At 30.9% G+C, this 12990-nt stretch overlaps 2 protein-coding genes across 2 annotated transcripts; both read left to right on the forward strand.

The window, feature by feature from the left end:
* Positions 1 to 532: 532 nt before the first annotated feature.
* LOC101217132 (G-type lectin S-receptor-like serine/threonine-protein kinase At2g19130) lies at positions 533 to 3543 on the forward strand. The gene has a single exon (XM_004144432.3). The coding sequence runs from the start codon at positions 792 to 794 to the stop codon at positions 3270 to 3272; it is 2481 nt and encodes an 826-aa protein (XP_004144480.1). The 5' UTR covers positions 533 to 791; the 3' UTR covers positions 3273 to 3543.
* A 6614-nt stretch (positions 3544 to 10157) lies between these two features.
* Positions 10158 to 11641, forward strand: LOC101219416 (transcription factor MYB13). The gene is made up of 3 exons (XM_004144522.3): positions 10158 to 10334; positions 10452 to 10581; positions 10897 to 11641. The coding sequence occupies exons 1-3, from the start codon at positions 10199 to 10201 to the stop codon at positions 11393 to 11395; spliced, it is 765 nt and encodes a 254-aa protein (XP_004144570.1). The 5' UTR covers positions 10158 to 10198; the 3' UTR covers positions 11396 to 11641.
* The last annotated feature ends 1349 nt before the right edge of the window (positions 11642 to 12990 follow it).

A 12990-nucleotide genomic window follows, 5' to 3' on the forward strand; every position in this document is an offset into this window, starting at 1 on the left:
AAGTTATTGTTCTAATAATACTTAATTAATGATTAAAAGTGTTTCAACAACGTAAGAAAAAGAAAAACGATAAGTAATTAAAGTATTGAATAACAGTAGAAATGAACATTTAATTGACGTAATATCCGTTGTATTTAATTCAGATGCATTTTTCCTTTATAAAAATGTTGTTTAGTAAATGTGTAATAATAATTTTGATTAATACCTATTTGATAAGAAACCTGAAATGAAGGACATGGGATTTATTTTTTGTAGTTAATAATTTCTAACTGATTGAGGAAGTTCGTGCAAAAGTTTCATGTATTGGTAACACTCACTTTATTGAATTGAAGTCTTAATTAATTAATGGGGCCCTGAAAATAAATTTGTTTGTCCCATACTCCAACTATTTCCATTTACATATTTTGTTGTCATACAATAATTTCTTTAAGTCCTACTAAAATTGATCAAGTGTCTATCCTATATGAACACCCTATCAAAATCATACAAATCCCATCAAACCATGTAAGTAAATAAGTTCAGTTTTTCTTTGTCCATAATTTAGTTTATTAGAAACTGTTTAGAATTAAATTGTGTTCTAACTTGTTATAGTGATTCTCAAACAATTGGAACATTTGATGATTTGAACATTTGAACATTTGAAGGAGTCAGTTGAAGTCATTGGTGGGAACATTGACTTTTCTTCAGATTAGACGCGTGGAAAACTTGACGCCATTGTCATTTCATATCAAAACCTTCTCTGTTTTTTCTATCTCTTTCTCTCTCTCTCTCTGCAAATTCCTTCTGCAGCTATGGAAAGCAGAGATGCTTTGTGGTGGTTCATATTTTATGTCTTCTTCCTCATCTTTTTCCAACCATCCGTGGCAATAGATACCATCTCATTAAATGATTCCATCTCTGGAGACAAAACCATTGTTTCTTCTAAAGAAAATTTCAAACTTGGTTTCTTCACTCCAGGTAAATCTTCATCCAAGTATTACATAGGTATTTGGTATAATAAAATTTCTGTAAAAACAGTAGTTTGGGTTGCTAATAGAGATACACCCATTTCAGATCCTTCAAAATCTGTCTTGAAATTTCAAAATGGCAACTTAGTACTCTTAAATGGCTCTAATTTCCCTGTTTGGTCCACTAATGTAAGTTCTAAACCACCCTTTGGATCTTTACAAGCTACCATTCAGGATGATGGGAATTTTGTATTGAAAGATGGGTCTATTACTAATTCATCAAAACCCTTATGGCAAAGTTTTGATTTTCCCACTGATACTTGGCTTCCTGGAAGTAAGCTTGGAAGAAATGAAATTACTAAACAAACCCAACATTTAACTTCGTGGAAGAACCCTGATGATCCTGGATCTGGTCATTTCTCTCTTGAATTAGATCCTAATGGAACCAATGCTTATTTCATTATGTGGAATAGAACTAAACAGTATTGGAGTAGTGGGCCTTGGGTGGCTAATATGTTTAGTTTGGTTCCTGAGATGAGGCTTAATTATATATATAATTTCAGCTTTGTGAAAACTGATACTGAAAGCTATTTCACTTATTCAATGTATAACTCTTCAGTTATATCAAGGTTTGTGATGGATGTGTCAGGACAGGCTAAGCAATTCACTTGGTTGGAGAGTTCTAAGAATTGGAATTTGTTTTGGGGTCAACCAAGGCAACAATGTGAAGTTTATGCTCTTTGTGGAGCATTTGGGCGTTGTACTGAGAATACCTCTCCTATTTGTAGTTGTGTTGACGGTTTTGAGCCAAACTCTAATCTTGAATGGGATTTGAAAGAGTACTCCGGTGGGTGCCGACGAAAAACGAAATTGAAATGCGAGAATCCAGTTTCGAATGGCGGTAGGGATAGATTTTTGTTGATGTCTTCTATGAAATTGCCTGATCTTTCAGAGTTTGTGCCAGTTGGAAATGGTGGAGATTGTGAATCATTATGTTTAAATAAATGTTCTTGTGTTGCTTACTCTTATCAGAATGGTCAGTGTGAAACTTGGAGTGGAGATCTCTTGGATTTACGGCAACTGTCACAAACCGATCCGAGTGCGAGACCGTTGTATCTTAAGCTCGCAGCTTCTGAATTCTCAAGTAGGAAGAGGAATACAGGAATGATTATTGGTGTTGCTGTTGGCGCAGCTGTTGGTTTAGTAATTGTGTTGGCTGTTTTAGCTTTTATTCTTTTGAGAAGGAGAAGAATTGTAGGAAAAGGAAAAACAGTGGAGGGTTCATTAGTGGCTTTTGAGTATAGAGATTTGCTAAATGCAACAAAGAACTTCTCACATAAACTTGGAGGAGGAGGGTTTGGTTCTGTCTTTAAAGGGTCTTTGTCCGATTCCACGATCGTGGCGGTGAAGAAACTCGAGAGTGTTAGCCAAGGAGAGAAGCAATTCAGGACAGAAGTCAGCACAATTGGGACAATACAACATGTTAACTTGATTCGACTTCGAGGATTTTGTTCTGATGGTAGTAAAAAACTGTTGGTCTATGATTACATGCCAAATGGTTCATTAGATTCTCATATTTTCCACAACCAGAATCCTAATAATGTCTTGGAATGGAAAACAAGATACCAAATTGCTCTTGGGACTGCAAGAGGGTTGGCTTATCTGCACGAGAAGTGTCGTGAATGCATCGTACACTGCGACATCAAGCCCGAAAACATACTCTTGGATGATCAATTTTGTCCTAAAGTAGCTGACTTTGGCTTGGCCAAGCTGTTTGGACGAGAGTTCAGCAGAGTCCTAACAACCATGAGAGGCACACGAGGCTATCTAGCGCCAGAATGGATTTCAGGGGTGGCAATAACAGCAAAAGCTGATGTTTTTAGCTACGGGATGATGCTTTTCGAGCTTGTATCGGGAAGACGAAACTCAGAGCAATCTGAAGATGGAACAATCAAATTTTTTCCAAGTCTGGTAGCAAAAGTAATGACCGAAGAAGGTGATATCCTTGGTTTGTTGGACCCGAAACTACAAGAAAATGCTGATGTAAAAGAGGTAACAAAGGTTTGTAGAGTAGCGTGTTGGTGCATCCAAGATGAAGAAGTTCAAAGACCATCAATGAGTAATATTGTCCAAATTCTTGAAGATGTTTTGGAAGTTAACAAACCGCCAATGCCAAGATCTCTACTTGCGTTTAGCGACAGCCAAGAGCATCTAGTCTTCTTCACTGAATCCTCATCCTCATCATCTTCAAACCAAAATTCGAAGACCAACTCATGGACTCCCTCATCTCAGACCAAAAGCAGCACATCTACAACACCCTCCTAGTCTTGAAGATTTGCTGAATTCCCAAGGCTTTGCTCTCTTTTCATCCAAATTCAGTATATATATTCTCTCTTTTGCTCTAAAATAAAATCTAACTTTATTAATCTTCCTTTGCACTTTCTCTACAGTATCCATGTAATATATGTTCTAAAGTTTTTTGTTTTATCATTTTCAACTGTGTGATTTTATGTGTACAACCAACTTGTTCGCAAGTTTTGAGCCTTCAACTTTTAAAGTACATGTCAATTAGTATCAAACTAATAGTTACTTTGTTTGTGTTGGGCCTGATTTTTCTTAGGTAAAAAATATCACTTATTAGATATGTATCGGATACTTGTTAGTGCAACAAATAAATTAGACATGTATAGAACAATTGTTGAATTGACCAAATACTAAAATGACACATATGACAATAAAAATAACTTTTGAGCTTGAAATAGATGTAGCTAAATTTTTCAAGCATACAAATACACCAACACATTTACTTTTCAATTTTCTTTTGGTATAAAGTAATGCATATTCTTACAAATGAATATTTTATTAAATATGTACTTGAAATATGACATACCGTTATGTCCATATTGTATAGTATATCCATATGTAACATTATTGAGTTACTATACATATCCAGCCAAAAAAAGGTAAAATTTATTTGAAGCTTCATAGAAAGGTAGTTTAAACTAATGGTTTATAGAATTAATTTGTCCCATTTCTTTGTAAATTCATTTTGACATGTTTGTTGCTAATCTTTGCTAGGGGTGTAATTGGACTGGGTCGGGTCGGTTTTCCTTCAAACCCGATTCGACCCACAATGCATGAAAATGGTGCGGGTAGAACCCAATCGGGTCGGGTCAACATCAGTTGGTTCAGGTCGGGTCTTTTTTTTCCCCTCCTCTCTCTCCCTCTCCCTCTCCTTTTCTTTCTTTACTACACAGTCCAACAAAACCCAAATTATTCATTTTAAAGCCAAAACACTTTTTGTGCAAGGGTCCAATTGAATATAGTGTTGAGTAGTTAAAGGTAAGAAAAACGTTAAAAAAGAATAAAATATCTCCTACAACAAAAAATCACAAAAAAATATTCTCAATTTATGTAAATAATACATAACATTTACAATTGAATGCACTGTCTACGTTTCGTCTTGTTCGTATAACCCAAAGTCCTTCTATCACTGTGCTCCAAAATTATAGAAAAACAAGATTCAATATTTAACAAGTTAACAATTTAAAACAAAAAGATGTAAATAAAAACTTGAGAGTAGGGATTTAGACCATAGACTCATGATTCATATTCTCAAATGTAGCTTCCATCTCCTCTCCTATGTTTATGAATTCTAAATCAAAATGACAAATTGTTAGTTTAATGAGACAATTTTATATTTTAAATGCCTACTTCAAAAAAATATTACCTTCGTCAATTTCTTCAGCCATGTCATCCAAAGATTTAGATTTAATCCAATTCTAAGCACAAATGAGTCCCTTTGCAGTTTGAGGAGTTAATGAACTTAAAAAAGAATCTAACACTCGTTCTCTAGTACTAAAGTCTGACTCAGAAGGCACAGTTGAAATATGAATATTGTAGATGTCCCTTATTACTTGGCTAATGATCTTAAATCAAGAGGAATTCACCTTCCACCAATTTAGCAAGCCTAAATATTCATCTTCTATACGGGTCTCATCTGGATAACGAGTCACCTCTGTTTAGCATCATCGAGACATGTTTTATTGTTTTGTTTAAATCTATCATGAACAGCAGCACGTGTCTTATAAGATCCACTAGATGAGATATAAGACATTTCGCTTTGACTTTTAAAGCTAGATCCTTCGATAGGAGTAGATGATTGTGTTTGTGAATATTTTTCTTTTAGCATTGACATTCTCATATAATAATCATCATACAATCGATTAAATGCTTCTTCAACCTTATTCGTCCATTTTTTTGCACTATCATCATCCAAAAATTCATTAAAACAATAATTCTCATAAGCCAACTTGTACCTAGCGTCAAGAACTACATAAACATATAATAATAAATTGGTTTCTCACTTGTAATTACATCCCAATACTTGTTGAATTTTGTCAGCATGCTTAATGTCAGCTGACTCAATAATGCATTCTCATATAGCGAGTATTCACGAATTATTTCTTGGATCAAACAAAGCTCATGAAAAAAATATATTTGAAGTCACATGCATAAATGCAGAAAACTTCATTGTTACCTCTAAAAAAGTTTTTAGAAACTTTACAATCACTTTTGCATTATCACAATCTTCAACAGTAGGAATATCATCTTTTGGAAAATAACTAGGGTTGTGCTCCTCTAATCTTTCAAACGTCTTTTGACACTTAATTGCTCAATCCAACTTAGTAAAAGTAGAATTCCATCGTATTGGAACATCCATCGTAAGACAATTTATTTTCTTTAGCAAAATCTTTAAATATTTGCAATCTAGCAAGAGATGACCTAACATACTTCACACCATTTTTGATTCGAATGATAGACACATGCAAATTTTTTAAGGCATCACTAACAATCAAATTAAGAATATGGACACAACATCTAACATGAATAAATCCACCATCCAACACTAACTCATTTCTGCCTCTAAACTTTTTAACCAAGCATGCAATGACTACATCATTTGAACTTGCATTATCAACTATTATAATAAAGAGTCTATCAATACCCCAACCTTCTAAGAACTTTTCAATGGCTCTCCTTTATGATTAGCTATTTGATAAAAGTTCAAAATTCTTTTGTGTAGGTTCCAATCATCATCAATGAAATGAGCAATTATAATAACTATATAATTAATATTTTGCATAGAAGTCTATGTATCCGTTGTTAAACAAACTCTTTAGCTACTTCAAGTTAATACACTTTTAAACTTTTTTTTCTCCTTCATATACATATGAAAACAATCCTTTGCAACAATTACTCTTGATGGAATCACAAACTTTGGATTTAATGCCCAACAAAATTGATGAAATTCTTTACTTTCTACAAATTTAAATGACAATTCCTCCAAGATAACCATACTACCAAACATTGTTCTACAATTTTTTTGAGTGAAGGATGTAGCCATTAAACTACTTTCATAATCTCCTTCGCTCCTTATCAACATTATCTTCCAATGGATCTACGTAATTCTTACATTTCTCTAAATGTCTTTTTAAATTAGTTGTATCATTTCTTTTGGAATCACAAACATATGAAGTCCCACAATGTTTACAAGCAACCTTAGGATATTTAGGATCACATCCTTCTACTTTTATAAAATGTTCCCATACCGATGATGGTGGTTTAATCGGTTTTCTTTTTTCTAACACTGGACTAGAACAACTATGTTTTGAAGTTTCGTCTATAGAGAATAAAGTCATCCTAATAATTATCAAACAAAAACACACAATTTTTAACTGATAATCATCAAAGAAAACAATAAGTAAAGCATATCATAACACCTTTTGAAATCAGTTTAACAAAGAAACAATTTTAGGAACTAAAAGGCATATCATAATTTTAGAAACTTTTTATTTATTTCGCATAGTTAAAAGTGCATATCCACCCATGTGAAAAGGTCCTTTAGCATGTTCAATAGTAATAGAATGTACCTAAAAACTCAAATTTTGCACGGTTAAATTTATGAAAAGAAAACCATAGAAATGTCCACTTTGGATATACACCATCATAGCTTTGATTTTGGTATCATCCTAAAATTGTTTCTTTATCCTTTTTTTTTTCTAAGATTAGTTTCAAATATCGTCAAATGACTATCAAATGACTTGTGTAACTTTGTCTGTGTGCTCTTTAAATTAAAATGGTTTAAATTATAAATTTAGCAATTGTAAGTTTAATTTCAAAGTAGTTTGTGTCAATTACATACTTAGAACTTTCAAAATATATTAAATTTACTCCATCAACTTTTGAATCTTTTAAAATTTATAAAGTGAAATTCAAATTTATATATCTAATTGATTGATTGATTTTTAACCGGTTAATGATCATATACAAATATTGTGTCAACTTAGTCCACATATGTCATACACTCCTTGATTCCTACCATTTTAGTATATGCAACTAAAAACAATTACATATAAATAAATTGAAATTAACTTTTTTATAACAATAGATGATAAAATTGAATCTCTAACTTGATATTCAAGTTTTATATCAAGTGAACACAAATTGATAACGTGTTTTGTGATCACAAGATGACATCTAGAGATAGCATCTTGTTCAGTGAATACAACAAATTAAATGAAAAGAAAAACGTATGAAAAGTCCAAAGATCATAAAATGTGAACTGAGGAATTAACAAATATTTCAATCCTATTGATTAAACTCGAAATTTTCTTCTTCAAGTCAACTTTCTAACGTTTAGAACCCAAAGTTTGATTGTTTCAGTTGACTATCCATTTAATTATAATAATAATGTTATTATTATTATTATTGTCTATTTTGTTTGGAATGGTATATATATAATATGTATGTAAATTGCCTGCATTAATTAAAGCCTAGCTCTAATTGCACTATTGAAAAAGATAATTCAATTTTATTTCGTTGGAATTTAATACATGAATATATTTATGAAAAAAAACAAATTAAAAGATTGTACTTTCACTTAACATTTTCTTAAAGTTCTTAATATAGATGTATGTGACAGTTGATATGAATTTTCTCGTGAATTCTTTTTGAAATTAAGTCCTAGACCAAAAAATGTTATATTTACACAATTAAACTTGTGAACTAACCCCAATCCACCCTTCTTAACATGGTTTTATATGTATAATAATAAACAAATAAATAAGAATAATAAACATCCTCAAATTGTCTTATGTTCTCACCCCCAGCTATAGTCTTTAAAGAAATTGTGATGTAAGATTCATAAAAAAATAAAATACCAATCAATTGTGTACTCCACGTAAGGAGAATAGAATGAGTCTAATTAATTGCACTCTAGATGATTTATTAATCAAATTCATAGTTAGGTAATAAATAAGAATAAGAACCTCCAAACTTCATTTTAGTAAAGATGATCGAATTTCTAATATTAAAAATAGAAAGTCATGATTAATTTTCAATCAAGATCCAAATCTCAACATAATCTAATCTCTAATTTCGAAGGAATGATCGAACAAGTGATTAATCATATAACTATTAGAAGAAAAAAAATTTGTACAAACATTGATCAGCACGTACAGTTTAATGCAAATCCTCACCAACAACATTCAAAATTAGGTGAAAAACATATATTATAATGAATGAAACCAATCACATTCAAAATTATTTAGTTTATTCACAACTAGCTAGAACAAAACTATTCTATTGGGATCTAAAAAAAATTCAAGTTTCCTTTAGTACCTATTCAATTAACTTGTGACAAATTTGAAATAAAAAAAAGGTAATGATTGTATATTGAATAACCATTATAATTGATTTATTTTCAGATGGTAATGTTTTTAATCATTATTATTTTTTATCAAACCTAAGGGCAGCCTTGGTATTTTTAATTAGAAATCAATATAGTTTTATGGCGTAGAATTGAAGAAATTTGAAGAATGGAGAACATAATTTTATTGTAATTAGTAATATTAATAAGGTAATTAAATAGTTTGTAATATTTATTCATAAATGTTAGTAAGAGATTAGTGAGAAAGAGTTTGTGAATTTACAAATATGACTAAAATAATGGAATTTACTCTGACCACACGTAGACCGTTGATTGTACTTGATTGACGCGTGGCAGTTATTATTATCATTTACACGTTTACTTAATTGTACGTCGTTGACGCCTAATTTTACCATAAATTTGCGATTTTGTACTTTTTCATTTTTATGCAAATTATAAAGGGAAATTTGCAAAAAATAGTAAAAGAAATTTTGTGATAATATAATTTATGTTATTTATATTTTTTAAATTATAAAAATAGTAAATTTGGAAAAGATTACCTCAAATTAAACAAGTGTTATGAGCTATTTTTTAAAAATATTTTTCTCATGTAATTTCTCAATTATAAATTTAGAGCCTCATATTCAGTAACCCTTTGATTTTTCTGGTCTTGGAAATTTGCTTTGCTTTCACACAATTCCAATCATGTTTTCATATTTTCTAGTAACCTAATTGATGTTTTTTCTATTCACAAAATATATATAAACAAAACAGTAGATTCTAAAAAAAAATTGTTAGAATCTATATTTTGCTAAAATAATTTTATATTAAACTTTATTAGATTTGGAATTAGTCTAAAATTCAAACCCTAATTTTAAAATATAAAAAGTTTAAAAAATTAGGAGTTTTTTTTAAAGAAAACTAAAAACAAAATTTATTATCCGATCTATAGGTAAATAATTTGTTTTTTTTTCTTACTATTTTTGAAAAAAATTCTAAAATTTATTATAAAGGAAGTGTAAGCATCTTAACGAACAAGATTTTGTTTCAAACAAGGCCTAAATCATAAATTAACTTAAAATTTAACAGAAGAATGATCCACACATCCAATCCTTTTGAACAAAATATAGAATATAGATACACTCTCTCTGAAAATGGTTGGAAGAATCCCCCACACATATCCCATATCCATATGGTTGAACTAAATGAAAAGGAATAATGATAATATAATATTATAATATTTATATATAATAGAATATATATAATGACATTAAATTAATTAAGAAAAGGACAGAGAAGAACTGTGAATGAAAAGGGTAGAACATTTCTAGGAAATAACATAAACAAAAGATCTTCAAATAATTTAGTAAAGAATTAATTAAATATTTTGTACTTTTTTTTTAAATTTTATCCATACGCGTTCCTGCTTACTTATATCCTTACTTATATCAATATAAATACCAATAAACTCTTTCGTTTCTATGACACACTACGCATTATTATTAATTTCCTCATCTCTAACATCTCAATTGAAATCAATATGGCTAAGTGTTGTTGTTGCTGTGATGAAACCACAGTGAAAAAGGGTGTGTGGACACCTGAAGAAGATCAAAAGCTTATTGATTATGTTAATAAATATGGCCATTGGAATTGGAGAAGACTTCCCAAATATGCTGGTTAGTATACTCTACTATACTCATCTTTTTCATTAATTTACTTTAACTCAACTTTGATGATCTTCATTAATTAAAGTTTATATGATCTCTTATATATGGTTGTGTTCATAAATTTAGGTCTTTTGAGATGTGGGAAGAGTTGCAGATTAAGATGGATGAATTATTTGAGACCTAATATTAGGAGAGGAGGATTTTCCTTAGAAGAAGAAGAAACTATCATCCAAATGTATGCACAAATAGGTGGCAGGTACTACCAAAAACCATTCAATTTATCCTATATATATATATAGTTTCGTTAACTTTTAGATTTATCCAAAAACTTATGTTGATGGATTATGGTAAATTTATTTTATCATGGCATCAAGTGTGAAGCACTCTTTCTCGACACTACTAAATAGTGTTTTCCTCTTCCATTCTTTCTTTTCTGTGGCTCCTTTCCATTTCTTTCTCTCTTGTTCTTCTTCAAGCAAGTGTTAATATGAACATAATTTACTAACTTACATAAAATTTATAATACTGATGTTTTTTCGTAAATTTATGTGTCTGTGTTTTTGATTGGCAGATGGTCTACAATGGCGGGAGTAATGCCAGGAAGAACAGACAACGATATAAAGAATCATTGGAATACAGTTTTAAAGAGAAGAGTGATGAAACAGCAGATCGAAAACAAGAAAATGTTAATAAAATTGGCAAACAAACAGCCGTTGCCGCCGGCCACAGCGGCCGAAACCAACCCAATTGATCATGATGTGTTTTCCAGGGAAATTGAGAGGTCAAACAATAATTCTACTCTCATTATGGATCCAACGGCTGTAGAGATCAGTGAGCAAATTGAGAGTATCGTTGAATCACCAACCGCCGGACATTATATGGACATGGAGCTGGTGGATGAGAGGCTGCCGGAGAGTTGCACCGGTGATTTTTGGACAGACCCTTTATGGATGGACAATTCTTTTGAGATGGCATTTGATAATTATCAACATCAAGGCCTTGGTGAATCCATTAATCTTTTGAATTTGGGGTTGGATCAATATCTTTTGCAAGAGGGCATATACTTGTAGAAAAAGGAAAAAAGAAAACACAATTCTTTGCTTGGGATTTTGTAGTCTTTTGGTTGTGGGTTTAGATTTAGATAGATGTATTTTAAGAGAATAAAGGGGGAATGTTTCATATGTTATTTTTTTGGTTTTCTTTGAGTCATTCCTCCATATTATTGTTGGGGACAAAAATATAGTGAACTGAAGTTGAATTTTGAAGTTTTTCAAAGATGTTTTTTGCTCATTCAGTTTCTAATGGGGTTCATCATATTTTTAATCTTTGTTTGGGGTGTGTGTTATCATTTGAAACTACAAAACTTAGAGAAAGATGAAGTGATAAATTAATAGATGAAATTTTTGGTAATTCCATGATACACATTAGTATTACCTTAAAGCTTCTGAGTTTGATTAACTTTTTTATAAAAAAAACGTTTTAATAAATTTGATAAATACATTTTAGTTGGTCGATTCGAGTTAATTAACTAGAATGAAAGATTGGATTATTACTTTGAGAAGTTACGTGTTTGGGATGTAGACTTGAGAAGATTGGAATAGGTTATTAGAGTTTACTCCACTTTTGAAGCATGAATAGGGCAAAAATGAATTAGGGTTATATTATTCTCTGCAACAAACCACTCCGGACCATACACTGTTTCATTCTCTCGGTCGGGTGATCTCAGAACCATTGAAAATTTTATTTTTTTAGAGATCAATCTGAGATCGACCTCGAGATTCTTTCCAAATTCAAAAACTATAAAATTTATCAATCTCTCTCTCTATACCTGACATTTCGAAGCAACCTTAGTCCAGTATCATACTACATTAGCTTTTATGTTCTTTAGCTAGGACTATCTCAAGCCAACTTTGGTTCGAGATCATACTACATTAGCTTATAAATTTTAGTTTGGAGCTCTCTCGAATCAATTTTGGCCCGTGATCACACTACTTAAGAAAACATAAGCATTATGACAACGATTCCGACGTTAAAGTTAAATGAAGTAAAATATCATTGTATTATCATATCCTGAACTTCATCATATTGAAACAGAGAAGTACGTATCAACAAGTTGAAGGAAGGAGAAACAAAAGTGACAGGGAGCATGCAATAGGGAAAGATAAAAGCCACCAGATGTAGGAGAAAATACTACATAAAAGGCATTTAGATTCATAGAAATACGTGTAGGACTATACAACTAGATACCCTACTTTAATACATATTAAACAAAAAAATCTAACTCAAATGCTTAAATTGACTAGTTGATTACGATAAATTTAACATTATATATTAACACAATAACACATCCAATACCATAAATATTTATTATTGATAAACTTTTCACAATTCAAGGAAAATCAAGACAATGTTCTTGAAACTAAAAAAAAATGCCTATTCTGATGTGATTTTAAATGACATTGCAATCAGATGAATGAAGTCATTAAGGGAAAAGATTAATTAACAATTTTTTTACCAATCTTTGCAATAACAACAGAGAGTTAATATTGAATAATTGTTTTCATTTATATGCCATAAATTCAGACGATCAATTTTGGAAAAACAATATAATTTTCAAAGTGTATTATTAGTTAGAGAAAGATTGAATTCTGAGGACGAGAAATTG

The sequence above is a fragment of the Cucumis sativus genome, chromosome 7 (genome assembly GCF_000004075.3).
Source record: "Cucumis sativus cultivar 9930 chromosome 7, Cucumber_9930_V3, whole genome shotgun sequence".
Lineage (NCBI taxonomy): Eukaryota > Viridiplantae > Streptophyta > Magnoliopsida > Cucurbitales > Cucurbitaceae > Cucumis > Cucumis sativus.